Below are 18365 nucleotides of genomic sequence, written 5' to 3' on the forward strand. Positions count from 1 at the left end.
GATTTTGGCTGTTAACACTAGAAGTTCCAAAGTAAACCTCTGGTTTAACCAATAATAACCTAGGTTCAGGTTAATCTAGGATAAACCTCCAGAGGATCTATGATTAAACTCATATTATTTTTTAAAAAAAAATACTACTTACGTTACAAGCCGGTCCTATCAGCCATCAGGCCGGCCGGGATGGAATCCTGGAGGGCCGGGGTAGAATCACCGAGTCACCCGTACCATGCGTGGTATCTCAGCTGGCTCCTGGGCTACACGAGTAGATCGCACGTACACTCTGTTAGTTATGGTAATGTGCGCGTAAACATCTCGTACAAGTCAGGTAAGGGCAATTGCGTGCATGTGCTCTACCTGTTGTCATTCACCGCGTCGTCACTCGTCATTTAATTTTGATTTTCTTGTCTTGTAGACAGTAGATGCCATTATCATTCGTACCCCCTCCCAAATCCTACGAGATGTAAGTACCTGTAGGGTACCTTACACCTGTAGGGTACCTACCAGGTAGCTACGAGTACCTGCTAGAACCCAGCTGGCCGCTCTTGCCGTACTAGCTAGCTAGCTACAGTACGTAACTACGTATCTACTACTGTACCTGGTAGGTGAAAGGTTGATTACTACCTAGTAGGTACCTACCTACGGGGTACGCATCAATAATCATTAAAAAATCACGGAATCAAGAGTGAATATACGGATGCTACGTACTCGTACAGTACGAGTACTAGTACTAGTACTCCTAGCCCCTTAGTTGGGGCTATCTTGATTTAAGATCTTGGTTGAGATGTCAAAGTCTGTCTACTGATTCCGTCCGTGAAAAGGAGGGCGCTTGGGGGGGGGGGGGGGGGGGGGGCTACTTTTTTTTCCGGCCAAAGAAAGTTATGTAATTTTTCCAGAGCTGTTGGAAGTTTTAAGCGATGTGGGTTGTCGACAGCGCCACTGATTTGGTAGGTCTCTCCCATTAGCGAGACGGTCTGGTCTGCCAAATTTCTGGTTGTTTGACGGACGGAGAGTCCTACTGACTCGGTCTCTGCTCGCTTGGCTCACTGCCGACCAATATGACCGGAGTTGCAAATCAACATATCTGTTTGTCTGTCGATCTGGCGTTTCTGCCGGATTGTCTGTGCTTCTGACTGTCGCGTTGGCATCCTGTCTATTTGGATTATGGCGCCTGCTTGTCCGTACTTTGCCCTAGCCCGGCTTCTCAGTCTCAAGTCTATGTCCGTCTCACTGAATGGCGCGGCCCCGACATTGACGTACGTTTCCATCTACCTAGGCATCGATTGTTGATCTGTGATCTATCCGCGCACGCGCGCGTGTGTGTCCATGTGCCTGTCTGTCTGTTTATCTATCTATCTGGTATCTATATCCATCTATCCATCAATCTATCTATATATCTATGCGTGTGTGTGTGTCCAAGTGCTTGTCTACGCCCACGTCTTGTGCACTTGACCTTGTTTCTTTCAGCTGCGTCTGCCGGCCCGTGCCTCGGTTGTTTGTAGTTGTCTGCCTACATACCTAATACCCAACGTATGCAGTCGATCTGCACTCTCTCTGCCGCCTCGCGGATCTCTCCTTGCTATACCCTTTGGCCTTGATGGCGCTTCGGGTGAGAGAGGTATTTGTCTCACAAGTCGCGCTTTCCAAGCCTTGTAGTAGTCGGTTTGAAGTGTAACAGACTAGTGAGACCAACATATGATCGACTAATCACTGCGCACCACAACAACTATAGGCGATCATCTGTGCATGGTATTTCGCGTCTCCGCAAGCTGCATGTACTAACTAATATGTGTTCGAGACTCCTTTGTACTTAACATGTGCCCAACATTGCTGATGCTATCTATCATTTCTACTACCATATGTGCTTGCTCTGTTTGTACCACATACTACGTATGATTAATGTGTGCTGACTGATATTGCATGGAACGTTTGGCACCATCTCAATTCATAGCATGCAGTAGTAATAGTAGGGGTAATTGCAAGCCGCTGTGTGCAATGTGCGTGTTGTGCGCTTGTGATGCATGTGTGGTGCTGCCTGGTGTTGTGCGCTCACGGGTTCGTTCCCCTGTTATTAGAAAAGCTCCAAAAAAACGTTCGTGCGATAGGTCTGGTCAGTTCGTAGAAAAGGGTGCGTCCTAAAACAAGAATGTGAGTCAAGATGATCGAATTGATTGCCGTAGATAATATTTGTCCATGACGCGCCATGCACGCGGTATTAGGCGATACACGTTTCTCCTACATGTGACACATAAGGATCTGTATCCTTTATTGGCCATTCCACGCACCCCTACTCTGTAGGGTACATTCAACAGGGTGTACAGTAACAGAATCTGAATCTAAGTTTCACGCCCTCTGTCATCATGCAGAGTGACTGAGTGAGCTGTGGGACCCTCGGCGTCCCTCGCTCTAGGTACTGTACCCTACGGAGGTATTGCGTATGACCTATGAGTCCCGTAGGTAGGTACCTACGTACGTAGGGTAGGAGTGCTCGTAGGTAGGTACCTACGTACGTAGGGTAGGAGTACGAGTGGGGTCTCTGTAGAGAGTATCTACCTAGGTAGGTACCTGTACCTACTACCTACCAGCCCTACAGCCAAGTTTCACGCGCCGGGCCAACCCAGCCCAGCCAGGCAGGCCACCTGCGTACTGCGTGGCTGGCCGGCCGGGCCAGCCATCAATGAGGCATGCAGATTGCAGCTACAGTATCCTGTACAGTACAGGCTGTACCTGTACCTATGAATGTACATACACTCATACTACAAAAGTTTTGTCACGTTAGGTACACGCACATGCCGTAGTCTATGGCAACACCCACATCCAACATATGCGTCATAGCTGTAGCATGATGGATGGAAAGTGTTAATGATATCCTTGTTGTTTATGACCATTTTGGGTCTCCATTGCTGCCATGGGGTGATCTGTGCAGTTCCATTTGCATGTCGTGGGGATGACAGCTAGCCCTGGAAATCAACCGTGGTGGGTTGCAACCATGATGGGCACAGAAGATGGGGCTTCAACCACCCAAGGATGCCTATGAGGGTTGCATAAATGTGAAATGGCACAAGTTAAGCTAGGAATTACCTGGGATGGGCGTGTAGGGAGGGCGTGGGACCCAATGTAAGGCATTGCTGACAGCTGTCTGTGGACAGGGCTAACTGTCCGTAGACTCTTGTTCACTGTTTTGGCCATAACTTTTTCATATGATATCGGATTGAGGAGATTTTTTGCTCACCAGAAAGCGGACGATGAGATCTAGATGCTTAATTTTCAACTTCAATGAAATTCGCATAGATGACGACACAGTACATTAACAGAACATTTCCAATTCGGGTCAAAAATTGTCCAAAAAAAAGTGTCCATTCAGGCTCAGAAATGGCCTCCAAAGATCAGCTACCCCTATTTAGCCATGGAATGCACCCAGATTCAGGCAAATGTGACCTCATGCACCGACATGTGAATGGGAAGGCCCCCCTCAATGGCCTGGTCACCCCAGAGTTGTGGGCCATACCTGCCCCCTAATTTCCAACACAGGAAGCCAGGGGCATGGCCATGTGTTGTGCCTCCCTGTGCACCATGCTCCCCTTGTAGCTAGACCAAGTTGCCCCCAAGTCCACATCATTGACACACAATGTGCGTGTCAAGATACCATTCGCACCCCTTGTCATTGTCATGTATGGCCCTCATGCAAAAATGTAAAACAGATCGCTGCTCATGATGCTTGCAGCCATGGGGCATAACTTTTCAGGCATGGCTTGCAGCCATGGGAGACATTCTCCTGTCAAGGAGGGATGGGGCTGAATGAAGACACTTACATGTACAAGCATGCCGGAAATTTCATCGTGATACCCTCATATGCCTAGTATCAAGCATGCATTAAAATTGCTCCTGCAATCAATAGGTAGGGAAAAACCAACGCTCTAGCAAATCTGCACACATGATTTCAACACTGGCTTGCCCCCCCTTAACTTGGTCTGATGCACCCAAAAACGGAAGCCAAGAGTTCCATTATATGTAAACAAGCTGACAATGGCCAAAAACAATGGAACAATGGGGGGCTTGGTACTCATCTGCTCCCACATTCTGTTGACAAAACTTTTGTAGTATGAGTGTACATAGGTAGCGACAGCCTACCTACAGTAGGTAGCTAGCCGGCCATCCGCGGCCGGCCTGTTTCACCCGAGACCCGAGTGCTCTGGCACCGTGACCAGATTGATCGCTGAGCTGTTGTGACAGTCCGCTCCGCGTTTGGCCCTTGTGTTGCCGGTCCAGACTGCTTCTCAGGGTCGACTCCGTCACTCAGGCATATCAGGAACATCGGCTTCCTCATCCCTTCGATCGAGAAAAAGCAGTCCCGACTGGTGGTCCCCACTTTTGTGTCGTTCTGCCTCAGAGACTTCACGGATTTTCTCACCAGTCCGCCCGTCGACACTAGCGACACTGGACAGTGTCCCATCAATCGCACAAACATCGCCAACTGATCGTTGCTGCGTCCCAGCTTGAGATTCCAAAACTTAGCACCCTCAGTTCTTATCTACGGTGTTTGATTCCTCACAAGCACACAGTGTCAACCGCTGCTGCACCCAAGCCTGTTTTCCGACACCCCGGCTCGCCGTCCACCGAGGGTCCCACGAGATCGCGTTGGTTGGGAGAGCCTCGCCGTAGTGCCGAAACCTGCGGGGCTCTGAAGAACTGCAGTGGCTGCGCGAGACACGACTTGGGGATATATTGCTAATCTGCCGCTTCACGTTGCACGTCAGACGATCTTCTGAGCGAAACCAGGCTGAGTTTTGCTCCCCTCTCGCACGGTTCGAGGGAGGCGAGCTCGGAATATTGTCGGCTCACACGTGATCGATCCGCTCGCCCCCGCAGTAAAACAGTGCTCGTATCCCCTACCGGTCCTGTCTCCGGTACCTACGCCGCCATCACTCACGGCCCGATATGGAACCGGGGTACTTGGACTCGACCCTGCAGGCCGTTTCTTTCTCGCCATACATGGTGAGTGCCGACTCCCGAAGCACTGTTGATCGGTCTGCAGCTGGGACCGGTACCTGTTTTCACACGTCTCGTCGGCGGTTTCGTGATTATCCCGTGACTGCCAGTGCCGACAGTAGCTGCTGACTGCTTGGTATGCTCTGCGTTTGGATCACAGCCTTCGATGGCTGCACCTGTCGCCGGAAGTGGTCTCGCTACCGGCGCTCCTAAAGCTGGGTTCTCATACTGCGACTTCCTGCTGCCGGAGCCGCTTGCGTCCGACTCTTTGTCAGACGGTAAGTCTGCACGCAGTATATTGATCAAGGGTAGAGCTTGCAGTTCGGAATCACGACCCTATTTTGTGCCTCCCCTCCCCCATGGTCCCCAAGACAACTACCTCGTAGCTTGTTCTACCGCCACCCAGACGCATAAACTCCCGGAACCCTGGCTGTAAATGCATCCTGACCTGAACTCTTTGCTGGGTGTCTGGTACAGACTGCTCTTTTCTTAGCTCTCACGAGGGAATGCAGTCCGCATGCCTGCCTCAAGGGCTGGACCAGGCTGACCAGGTGTGTTTCCGCTTTTATCATCACCACAAAGACAGCGCCCTGTTCTCAGTCATTGGTCTCCCGCCATTTCTGCCCGACCTCTGGGTCATGTTATTGAGCACAGCAGTTGTTGCTGCAGGCCGCCGCACTCACACAGACAGGAAACGCGAATGATCTCCTAGTCAACCTGAAAACAGACCATCAGCTCCTTGACTTCGAAGATTGCTGCACCTCACAGTGGTACTGCTCCGGTGTCACAGACGCTGCAAGCAACCACTGGACAAATTCCCCAAGTTCTTCTTCTGAGGACGATATGCAGAGTGTCTTTGACGACGATGCCTTTAACGGACTCTGTGGGTCTGTCTTCAATACATCTACAACGCAAGCTCCTGTCGAACCGGCCACTCTCGATGCAGTGCATGCGCCCGAGGCCCTTACGAGTATAACCGTCGACCCTTGCAATTTGCCGCCACTGAGGACTCGAGAAGCTCCCTACAGCGGCACACAGGGCCAGAGCCAGCTGTTTTCGAACCCCACATCAGTATCTCCATCATCCAACTGCTCAATGGGCACGGACTTCTTCCATGAATCAGAGCTGGCCCCTACAGCACCTTCAGTAGCAACCTCTCCGGCTCATTGGCCCGTGACTAGCACCAGTGCACCACCTGCCCGGGCTGGCCCTCTCCAACAAAGGAAGAGGAGCTCCCTAACTTGCCAGTTGGAGATCCCCAAGAAGCGGAGGACTGGCCTGTCCCCTGCTGCCGTTGAGTCACCACGCGTGTCTATTCCTGAGGCTGCAGCAGCAGAGTTATCGGCTGAAGACCCAGCCTCATGTGATGGGAATGGCACAGGCTATAGGTTTTGGTCGCTGGCTGAGACGCGTGCTCTTGTGGAAGGCGTCCGGAAATGTGGTACCGGCAAATGGGCTGAGATAAAGAAGCTCTCGTTCGCAGCGATTGAGAAGAGAAGTGCTGTAGATCTGAAGGACAAGTGGCGTAACCTTACTCGGATTGCCAAGCTTCCTCCTGCGGCTGTGAAACAGGACAAGAAGAGGGAGATCACCTGCCCCCCTGACCTGTTGGACTTGGTCAGGGAGCTTGCCAAGCTTGAAGAGGCAAAGAAGCTGGCGCGCGCCCAGGGTCGGGCAGTGTTTGGCCGTGCGCACGCTAACCGGAGGGGACGTCCCACGGCCTAGCCGCCCGTCGAGAGTCCCCATCGTAACATTGGTGATCTCAACATGGACTGCCTGGGAGCACCGCGGCCACATCAAGCTCCATGGACGGTGGCGGAAGAGGAAAGCTAGTACAGGACATACCTCTGAGATGCAGAATCCTCTGGTACACAGTGAAACTTTTTAACGATGGCCGTCTGGCAGACGTGTGGGTCCTCCGCCGGCTCCAACCTTTTGTCTGTCTCCTGCATAGCCTGCGATATGAGATAATCCACTGTTGGGGATTCATTTGCTCATACTCCATCATTTTCAGTGGGAGCACCACCTTGGCCGTCTCGTCCACGCTGTCATATCTGGGCCCAGCCTGTGTCAAGGAGGCTTTCAATTGACACATGTTGCTGGAGGTTAGCAGTGTCTCCCTGTACTGCATATCGCGGCAGTGTCACAACTGCGCTTGACACAGTTACTAGTATTCATTGCCACATGACATTGGAGGGACCGTTCTGAGTGACCCTGCCTGTACTAGCCGTCTCAAATGTCTTGCTCTCCTCCGCAAAGTTTTGTTGGGGTTTTTAATGTTGGGTTGCCCAGGGCCGTGGGCACCTGGGGGCTGGCTGACAAGTACTGGCGGCACAGCAAGGGCACATGACGGGGTGGTTCGCAAGGCGTCCATGAGAGCACGCGAGAGCGAGATAGCATATGTACCAGTTATGGAATCACACCACCACCCGTACATAATGATGGAGGAGCATTCACCATAAAGTTCGGCACCGCCCCCCTCTCTCCCCTCTCTCCTGCGCCACCCTTTCCACAGCTGCCTTACTGAGAAAGCTGAAAGCACAGGTAAGCGTGTACCGTACGAGCCTGTCCCCAGTTTGGGATTGCCTGTATCTGTCCTCTCACCGTTCTCATGTGGGGAATGCGCTTACAATTGAAAGAGCATTTTCCGTGGCCCCAATGCAGGTACTATACAGTCCGCTGTCACAGTAGCAGGAGCAGGCATGGGCTTGCTTGCTGCCCGTAGCTACCTATGTTACGACGTGCTTCATTGATTGTTCAGATTTACATTTTTTAAAAATAATGCATTGCAACGTTGTGAAAGTTGCATCGTAACGTACGTACAAACCTTAGTTAGTACGTGAGCGGTGAGGAATACCAATTACCGGTCCTCGCTCCCGTTTCCGAGAGCGATCGATACTGCTGGATTCAGGGTTCCGCGAGTTCCGACCGAGTAAACTGAATTACTTAGGTAGGGTACCTACCCTACGGGTGCATGCGTAAAACATGGGGTATATAATATCCCCTACTCGTACTAGTAGTAGTACTAATAACTACTAATACTGGTAGAAACTAGCTAGCTGGCTGTATTGTACACGTCGTGGTATCACCACGAGGTATCACATAGGAGATACCGAGTACAGCACATACTATATGCCAGGTACTGTACACGCGTACACTCGAATGTGTTGTTCCTTGTAAATGATTGACTCGTCTACAAGAACAGGAATAGCGTGATATCACTACAGTAATAACAGTCATACTCGGATTACGATTTATTCCGGCCCGACCCCATGTTTCCAAGATGATTTTCCATCAATTACGGGTACTCGTACGAGTAGGGTACGAGGAGTCCCCACCCCCACGCAAGTTGGCCAGTCCTACTTGTAACAAGGGTACTGTAGGTAGTCATGGTTTCGCTCCATGCGAGGCTGAAAATGGGATATAGCCTCAACTTCCTTTTATTACCATGTTGTTCTTCATGATGCGCGAGCGCCTATTATGACGGGTCACCTGTGCTTTACTCGTACCAGTATCCAAATGCATGTGAGGGGATTGTTACAGACTGAGGGGCCGAGGCCGATCCAAATGCATGTACATCAGAGCTCAAGTTGTTTCATTCTTTGTTTTTCCTTTGTACTACCCACCAGCTAGCTAGACAGGATGTAGGGCCTATCTGAAGGTATAAAAATAACCCTCGGTACTGAGTGCGGTTCACTAGTACTGTTCTTCAGATGCAAGTAAGCTGTTGCCCGTTGCCTGTTGTGAGTTGTCCTCGCACAGTACTGTAATCTGACCCACACCATGCAACATGTGTAGTGTGGTTACACAGTACGCTACCTTAAACTGATCCTGATGCAGCCTGCTTGAAGTCATTGGTTCCGCCTCGTGGGTATCTCCTACATACTCTCCAGCCTAGAGAGAGAGGTTCTCGGGGCTGCCGCCTTCTCTACTCGTACAGAGTCTAGCTAGGGAGAGAAGGTAGCCCTTACTTACTCCGGTGCATAGAGCAGACCCAAGACACGAGTAAACTTTCAGTAACGAATTACATGCAAGCATGCAGGTTCGAGGATCCGGAAATCGGAACACCGTAGTTACTGCTGTACCTACCTACCGTGTACGATCCTGGTGATACCAAACTCCAAAGAGACGTCAACTGTCAACTGTCAAGACTCAAGACTCAAGACCCGACATTCCTTCGACAGATAGAAAACTAAAATATATATGCGACTGTACTCGTACGAGCACTGGTCCCTAGATGCTCGGTAGGTACCTACCCACGGAGTAGGTGCTTTTACCTACCTACTTCAGCATGCGTACGAGTACCTACTACCTAGGGTACCTTCTGAATATATACATGCAAATTGCACACTGATGTAATATGTATGCGGCGCGCGCGAATGTAGTAGGGAGAGGGGACCCAATTGTAGACATGTTCCTAATTATAGACATTTGGTACGTTTCCATATACTGAGTATACTACTGCCTGAGCTTCGCTCGTACGACGTAGACATGTCCGATCGCGGGATTCCGTATTTTTTGTCACATGCTGTCAAAAAGAGGATCGACAGAAATGTTTTTACAGAGGGGAATGGATCCGAACTGCATCCGTTATGTATTCGTAATATACATGTAATAATTTCGTATACATTTCTAGCAAAAAATGTCTGCAATTAGGAACACCCCCGGAAGATGCGCTTACCCCCCCGACCTGCCGCAGCTGCCGCGGCTGCCGGCGTGACCGCCATATGCTAGGTCCGCCATATTCACCGCAGCTCCTGGCGGAAGACTGCATATGTCTTCGACAAACTGTCGCCGGCTACACAGGTGGTGTGCCAGCCGGCATCATGGTGAACCGGGGGTACTGAAAGACCGCAAAAATGTCTACAATTAGGTCCCCCGCTCCCTACCCGAAGGGCAGGGATGCTCAATGTTGGTGACAGGCTAGCTGAGCTACTGTGGGTAGGGATACCCTACCTTGGGAATACGCGATAATGGCAAAGGAGGACCCTAGAGGCCTACTAGTGACGACTGACGAGCGACGCTCAAGAAATTTTTTTGAAACCCATCACCCATGTGCATTGGCAGCCGCGTGTACGGCGTGCGCGCGTCAGCCGCGTACAGTATTTAGTACGTACACCGTACAGTACAGCTAGTCAGAATGTACTATGTAGTCGTACCGTACAGAGTAGGTGGTAGGGTACCAGCTCGGAGTCAGGTCTTATGAACTATTATTATTCGTGCGTATTGCCTGGCACACCCATTATTAGTACCATGGAAAAGGATGCAAAAGGATGTAAAAGTCAGTTGAAGGATGTAAAAGTTCGAAAAGGGCAACGCGTTTCAGGCCCTACTCGTACCAGGCAGGTCCAGGAGGCCCTGCTCGCACCAGGACTCTCTCCTGCTCGTAGCGATACCTCTCCCAAACAAAGAATATAGCTTGGGGGCCAGAGACCCAGAGTGCCGGACCCCGCAACCTGCCTAAACGTACATCGGACGTACGCGTACGCGTACGAGCTTGCCTGGTACATGATACAATATGCGTGCGTAGTGCGCACGAGCATGCCCGGTACGCGCGTACGTCCCCTAGAAGAAGAAAAGATTTTAAAGAATACACCTAATAACAATAACCGCCTCACTTCTGAATGCTCTTAAAAATTTCGAGTCTTAAGTTAGGTCAGGAATCAGGATGGTCTATCCGCAACATCGGCCGACAGCCGTCAGCCGACAGCCGGCTGATTCATCCCTGTACACACATTCCTCCATCTGTTCGTTAATCGTTGGTTCGGTATGCACGTAGGTGCCTAGCTGTGTGATTGATTGATTGATTGATTGATTGATTGACTGAGAGAGAGAGAGAGATATCAAGGGGGAGGAAGTACCCCCTCAGTCACCCCTTCCGTCTTGACTCTTGTCCCACAGTTTAGCACTAGCGAATGAAAAATTCTCAATCACACACACTCTCCCCTGTTCTCGCACAACAGGGCCCGGCCCGCGGAGAAGAGAGGCAGGTTGACTACCAACACTAATTGCTATCCCACCTCTTAATCAGACAGAGCATGGCGAATTAGACAAAAAAGATAAGGATACTGCATAGAGCCACACATATCCATGACAATTTTCCAGGACGTGATAGAACAAGATAGGACAGCTGAAAAACTAGGATAATATGACTCACATAATACCGGATCAAACGGAACGTCATTCAAACACAGGCAAAGACGAACGACACACATGCATGCTAGTTGACGCTCTCAAGGAGCAGGAATACAGATCTATGCGCTGCAAGGACACACACACACACACGCTCATACACGCTAATATACACCTTGTTGGTATTCGGTGACGGTTGGCTACGATTGGCGGACCATCGACATACAACGCCAGACAGCTACAGACAGACGTCCAGACCTACATGCATGCAGACATGCAGCTTCCAACCAGCAAGATACCGGACCGGGCAGCTGGCAAGCCAGGCACACAGACAGCTAGGCAGGATGATGTACATAACACACACATGTCCAGTATCCATTCAGTGATCACGAAGCAGTAGTCAGTATGCAGATCGATAGGAAAGCGCCAAAGCCGCGGACCGGAATGGGGAATGCGACGGGTGGGGCGGCGGCCAAGTACGGGTCTGTAGAAGTAATTCAAGTGCAGGGGTTTAACGTGCTCCTGCGAGATGGGCGCAAATTCCCTGCATGTAGAGCCGCTCAACCCGGTAAACTCTGTGCCCCTTAGGTAGGGGCACAGAGTACCCTGCCCTCTATACAGAGATACAGCTACCGCTGGGTCCGAGTTGGTTTGTTGGCAAAACGTTAGATCCTAGGTAGCGGGGTAATACAACCCCTGGTCTAAGTACCATAAAATCCGCTTCATCAACTACCCTAGGCCCTAGCAAGCAGTGTCCACCTGGTACCACTACGGGTACTCAGGATAATGAACTGTGTCCCGCCATGCGGACTACAGTCCCCAGAATGATGCTGTATCCATTTGGATCGGAATTCAGGTTGCATATTGCCGGCACCACTGCCGATGGGACCTCCATTTCCCACCCTTGTTGTGCTCTAGTGCACTAGGGGCCAGCTAATACCCATGCAAGTGCTCGGCCATCAAGCGGTAAAGTTCCCCACGGCCAGCACAGTGACCATCAGCAACTCTGGAACCCTGCACCCAGATGGGTGGAAAACCAGGTCCTCACCAGGGAATCTGCCATATCTTTCTCATACTATAGCCGATTAAGCTGAGACTGGAAAGACAGCCGCACAAGACCTTCATTATTCAGTGGCAGAAGCCTCAAAGAAGCGGTGCTAGGATCCTGGCAAGTGGGCGGGTTTTGTACTGCTACCCCCCACTCACCCCGCTGTGACCACATGCGCACACGAAAGCGGTCGAACCCCACCCTAGCTGGGCACCCCATCGCATTACCACCCTGGGCAGCCTTCTTTGGCACCATTCGATGCGGGGACAGTACGTGTTCGGTGGTGCCGCTGTATGCCGCACGCAAGCTGCGCGAGCTGCACATGTAGCCGCGTCACCGCGTGCCGGTGGGCCAGGAGCTCTACAGTTATCGTACAATCCGGACCGTACTCGTACATGGTTCCACAAGGGGTCACGGCCCCGACACTTTGTCGCCTCCTGGTAGGGTAGCTAGGTCCCGTACCCTACCATAGCTTGGCAGGGTTGTGGTGTCCAGTGGGACGGGTCACGGGAGTCCGAAACTCATGATAGGAATGAAGTATCCCGGGATAACCCGAGTTAATCCCAACCCGGGATATATCCTGGATAGCGGGTTTGAACTCTTAAGACTTGAAAGGACGGGCCATGTGAGATGCTGTCCCAGAATATACCGGGATAACCCCAACCCGGGATAAACCCGGCATATCCCGCTCGGTCATGCAGGTGCATCACATGTCAACAGGGGTCTGCTGTGTGGTCATCTGCATGGCCCGGTTCCGAAAAAAAATGCATCTGCCGACTGCCGTCTAATAAAAGCTGCTGGGGCCTGAGAAAATGTCTCTGATTACTGGTCTCCTCCACTCCATGTCCAATTAAGGTCTCCATCTTTTGCATGGCTCGAACATATCCTTGGGTCATTTTGGCTCCATCAATTAGCAGAACATGAAACTTGTGACTTGTCTTCTAGATGGGTAGTATTTTACACCACGTGATCCACGTGCATGTAATATTCCAGTAGCAATGCGTTCAGATCACAGATTTGTCAGTTCCGATGCAGATTTACCGATTGAATCATCGTTAGACCGTACATAAAGTTTCGAAGTGAAACCACCCATATTCGGGCGGGGGTGAAAAAAATGATCAGGTCTATGACAGGAACGTACCATTTCGCCTTATGAGTTATATGGCCAGTGACGGGATGGTTATTAGTTATTACGGGGGGGCCGGCCGCCGGGGCCACAGGGCGCAGGGCCGGACAGGGACCGTACCCACTAGTACACTAGTACAGTACTAGTTATGGCCAGTGGCCTTGCCTGGCCCACCGACCCGACAGCAGCGTACAGGGCAGGTAGGTAGTAGGGACTAGGGAGGTAGGTAGGGTAGCAGGTACCTGCCGAGGTCACACACAATCAGGACACCCGCCCGGCGACCCACCCGGCATGTAGGGTAGGAGGGCAGTTAGTAACTGATCCGTCATGATAAGGAGAACTCCTGCAGGGAGGTGGTGCCCATGCAAGGACAAGATATCAAGCCTGCAGGGGCTGCTAGAGGGCCTCAACCGGAGCCCCCCCCCCCCCCCCCCCCCCAAAGAGCGAGCGTTGCCTAGTGACAATTATGTTCCTGACACACACACACACACACACACACACACACATGGACGGACAGACACACACACACACACACACAGCAAAAGTTGTGAGATCCTCAAGGCGGCAGGTCCCCACGACGTTCCTCAGACCTTTGCGGGTCAAACATCGGCTAGTACACTGTTGCAGGGAGTATGGCCATTCATATTTGAAATTGCGTGCAACATGGCTGTCCTCTCTTCAGCCTCCACTCTCCACCGCGTGTATCATCCCAACACCATGCATTCGAGCTGCTCAGGCTTGGCACTCCGCGGCAGCAGCTCGAGCTAGGATATAGAAGGTCACCGGGAGTGCCTGATCAGGAACGGAAGGTCTCCTTCCACGGTGGAGGGATCCGAGGCCCTCACCCATCAGCGCGACGGCGGCGGCTCTCTCCCCACCTGGTGCCCTGCTGCACCCCCCTCTGCCCTGTTTGACCCACCCATGATTGAGTGCCATGACCCATTTGACGCCTCCAGCATGGACGGGCAGCCACCGAGTAGGCCTAGTCGCAACAGTGTTCCGCTGGCACTGTAGTACCTACACCATGTGAAGTACGCACGGACTGCGGAAGAAATTCTCAGTCAGAAATGAACATATAGATTACACAGTGCGCACACAATGCATCCGCGTAAGTATTCTATTCGTTAAGGGGAGGGGGTAACTGTCTCAGCTGTTCGGATCCCCTGAGTCCCTTTTCTCTACTCTATCCCATGGACAAGCAACTCGGCACACAGCCTCACTTTCTTGCTTGTAGCGGAGCGATTTCCCTCACATGTCGGTGGAATAGCATTGTATTGCTTCTGGCACGCAGTGGAGCACGCGTCAAATGGTATTTATACAGTCAACTGCCCGCGGTGTGCTCGTGAATCTCTCCAGAGAGCAGCAGAGTCAAATTGCCCATCACTGAATCCACTCTCCTCACTGCCCTCGCTGCTGAAGCCCGGCTTGGTGTACAGGTGGCAGGACAGTGGGTGCACCTGCCGGGCCTGGCAGACACTCCTTTCAGGATGCCAGGGAGGCCCCGGAAGCTGAGCCTCTCAAGTTCTCCATCACGCAGTGCACCCAAGCCGAGACAGAGTCGGAGTCGGGCTCTGCCCCAAGCACCTCTGCCATCCGCTCCCTGGTGGCGGCCTCCAACTCACCAGAGCCCAGTGCCTCCACGATTAGGTCCCCCGTGTCTGCATCCTCCTCAAAGAAGGAGGGCACGACGCCAAGAACGTCCAGCTTGGATACACCCATCGACCACCAGTCTGCTGAGTAGTCAACGACGCGGCCTTTGGGGCTCATCACTGCGGGCTGCACATATGCGTCGGTGGAGATGTACGGTATCTCCTGGGCCGCCAGGAGGGCGGTGTCCCAGGTGACATCTTCGGCCGGCACGTCATCCTCATCCACGGTGTGGTATCGTGTGATTACCCCGGTGGTGTCAATGAGTTTGACCGGGCCCTCGGGGAACACCACGGCGTTCTCTGCCTTGATGTCAAGATGAAGGATACCATGGCTGTGGAGCCACTTCATGGACTCCTCCCACTTGTCGAAGACCTCAGCAACCGCATCGATGTCACTTTCCACTCTCTCCCGCACAAAGCAGTCCAAGTCGCACAGCCCGTTCTCGAGCACAAAGAGGCCCATGGTGGTGTGGCTTCCCTCCTTCAAGGGAACGTCCACCTCCATGTAGCCGAGGTGCACGAGCGCTGCATGGTTGCTGGAGTCCTCCAGAGAGTTGATGTGGATCAACGCTCTGCTTTCTCGCTGAAGCAGGGTCATATTGCCCTGACCCACAGAGATCTTGACAGCAAACTCTGCACCGCTGTCCGCAGCCTTCGCAAGCACAACATCCGCAAAAGCCCCGCTCCCCAAGGGCTTGACATACTCGAGGTCTTTCTGCAGCTTCTCCTTCAAAGCTTCAACCACTGCTGCCATCGTCTCCTCTGTCATCTCCTCGCGCATGGCGGACCACTCCCTGGCGCTCGGGAGCTCGCTCGGGTCGACCTCCATCGTCTCCGCCTGAGGCATGGACAGCAAGACAGACACATGTGAATCAGTACTCACTCCTGGGATGGATACCAGCGGAGAGGGGTGGAGGAGGTTGCGCGAGGTCGAGGAGGTCGAACGATGCAGAGCGAGAAGGAACCAGAACGGAGTGGTTGCAGGAGACACAAACACAGGCGGGTGAGAGGTGGGGAAGATGCTGCACTGTTGTGAGACAGTGCTGCTGCATATCTAGTCCCAGCGTGTGGGTGAGTCCAGGATCATCTCAGCATGTGATCCACGAAGGGACACCGGCTGGACTGTTGGGACCAATCGATTCAGGATCTGCAGAAAGCACGTTGCACGCTGCGTTTGGAGCTAGGTAGGAGGGAAGAAGAGTGGGGTGGTGGAGGGAGGGAAGAAGGGTGGAGGGGGGGGGGGGGGGTGATAACTGGAGTTGGTTCGCACTGTTACCTGATCGGACGGCGCCGAGTGAACCGTATGCAGGAGCTTGACAGAGTCACGCTGGCGGCCAAGCCGCGGGGGATGAGCGGCAATCCGGCATCTTCCGCCGTTGGGGAGGCGATCAGCAGCAGACAGAGGGCGCACGACTGCTGCGCGGGTCACCTGGCGTGACTGAACGCCGTGACGGGTGGGAGTGCTAATAGCTGAGGTTGAAAGCGGGCGGGTGACGGCAGCCATACTCAACGGAATTGGGCAGGGATGTAGAGAATTAGCGGACCGAGCTCTTACAAACGTCCCGTATCGTAGAACGCTAAACGTAGTTGCAAAATACCGATGGGGGAGGTGATGGGAACGCCGGGAATCCGACGGAAAACTACAGCAAGTAGGGTAGCGGAACCAGCAGTGCAGGTGAAGAGCTGGACACATATATAGCCATTTGCGAGCTGAACCCAGCCTGTCGGGAGGAGTGACGGAGAACCTGTCTTCAGCGCCCAAGGAACCTTCTCGACGTACGTCTCCAGCCGCAAGGTCTGGGCCAGGCATGCGAGATCGGATATCGATCCTGATCTCCTTGTGTGCTGTCCTGACTCCTGACTCCTGACCGGATGTTCCGTGCGCGTCTGCGCCCTAAACCCTGCCACATGCCGACAGCGCGGATTACAACACATCAGGATTATCATCACTCCGAGAATATTGAGTGTGGAATTGCGGTCTAGTAGTACACCTATAGTACGAGTTTTAGAGAATTAGGTCAAGGATCTACGCTTCCCTGCAGAAATAGCAGGAGGGATTCCCCTGAGTGGGGCAGGGGTTCCTGCCCCTGAGTGGGGCAGGGGTTTTTTCGACCCACCTTCTCCCGGGGGTGAAAAAAAAAGCAGAGGATTCCCCTCCTGGTAATTGGTTTTTTAATGTTGCTTGAAATTTCTCATAATAAAAATAACGCCGGGGGGGCGGTTTTTTCCCGGGGGTAAAAAAAATAACGCGGGGAAAGAAGTAAGAACTACCTTCTCGCGGGGTTGAAAAATAACGTGGAGAAAAATAATGTCTTTCCTTCTCCGTGGAAAATTAAAATTGAGGTCTTTAGTAGTGTAGTAGTAGTTTTTCTGTAATAACTAATATTACGTTTATTTTTCGCTGCCGTACTGCCGTAGTACGTATGCCGTTGGCCTGTCTATGCATCAAAGCGGAGCTGCGTGTTCCTGTATATGCAAGCAAAGTGCAAACTGGCGCGAACGATCTCCTTCCTGGATAGAGACGTGCCGTTAGCACTCTGGGCCTACACTCCCTTCCGCTGCGACAGGCGGACATTCGATCAAGGAGAAGCGAGGCCTCCGCGGAACCATTGAGGTTGTGTATATCAATCTGTCCGAGGACAGACTCTGCTGCCTGCAGTCGACGGCGCTGCCGAGTTGGCCGGTACCTCAGATCAACGCACACGTTTTCCCGTCGCAAAGCAACTCTCTGTCACGCTGTCCTGCTCGGGGTAAACTGCCATTAATTCCCCCACTCCCCCACCCCTTTCGCAAGCTTGAGATTCGTTTGCGCTGTGGCAAGCTATGTCGTACCACGGGTCTGCAGCACTGGCTATCGCTAGATGGGCTTTCCCGTTCATGGAAGACCACCTGGTGTCCAGACAAAAAACCTCTGCCAGACTGTCCCAGCCAGAGGGGCAGCGCAGAGCAATACCCCAGCTCCTGTGAATGCATCCGTTTTCAGCCTTGTGGCTCCTCCGTAGGTGAATGAGGGGCGGGCTGCACGACTTGCAGAAGCATCGCCCTGACACTCTGAGTCTCAGGGATGGACATGGCGGGCTCGGGTGGACAGGCGGTGCCAGGCAGGCAGGCACCGCTGGAAGCCGAGGTGCAGGGAGCACTCAGCGCTGCCGAGCAGTTCTCTGCCGCAGGTGACTTGTCAGCCTCCCCCCCCCCCCCCCGCCCCCCGCGGTGAGAGCGCACGCACTGGCTGGCTGGCTCGCGACGGCATGGCGTCAGATATTGAGACGGGTGGCTGGGAGACTTCGCTCTGTTTATTGATGCTGCTGACTGCTGCGTTGGCTGCTATTGCCCCCCACCGTATTTCGACCTCCGCAGTCGAGCTTCTGAAAGGCCCATTGGAGGTTGACCTGGAGGACTCAATTGCAGCCTGTTGAAGGTCACT

General features: G+C 52.7%; 2 protein-coding genes across 3 annotated transcripts; one reads left to right on the top strand and one right to left on the bottom strand.

Moving 5' to 3' along the window:
- The first annotated feature begins 4248 nt into the window (after window positions 1-4248).
- On the top strand, window positions 4249-6890 carry LOC142355756 (uncharacterized). 2 transcript variants are annotated; one of them, XM_075407823.1, is made up of 4 exons: window positions 4249-4992; window positions 5147-5264; window positions 5464-5537; window positions 5644-6890. In XM_075407823.1, the coding sequence occupies exons 1-4, from the start codon at window positions 4936-4938 to the stop codon at window positions 6709-6711; spliced, it is 1317 nt and encodes a 438-aa protein (XP_075263938.1). In that variant the 5' UTR covers window positions 4249-4935; the 3' UTR covers window positions 6712-6890. The 2 variants fall into 2 exon arrangements, with proteins under 2 accessions (XP_075263938.1, XP_075263939.1); XM_075407824.1 differs by having other exon boundaries at window positions 5656-6890.
- A 7515-nt stretch (window positions 6891-14405) lies between these two features.
- LOC142355757 (ribosomal protein S6 kinase alpha-3-like) lies at window positions 14406-16580 on the bottom strand. The gene is made up of 2 exons (XM_075407825.1): window positions 16218-16580; window positions 14406-15779 (listed from the first exon to the last, which is right to left on the bottom strand). Exons 1-2 carry the CDS (start codon window positions 16443-16445, stop codon window positions 14775-14777), a joined length of 1233 nt encoding a protein of 410 aa, XP_075263940.1. The 5' UTR covers window positions 16446-16580; the 3' UTR covers window positions 14406-14774.
- Window positions 16581-18365: the final 1785 nt, after the last annotated feature.

Source organism: Convolutriloba macropyga, unplaced genomic scaffold (genome assembly GCF_964194025.1).
Source record: "Convolutriloba macropyga unplaced genomic scaffold, txConMacr16.3 SCAFFOLD_5129, whole genome shotgun sequence".
NCBI lineage: Eukaryota > Metazoa > Xenacoelomorpha > Acoela > Convolutidae > Convolutriloba > Convolutriloba macropyga.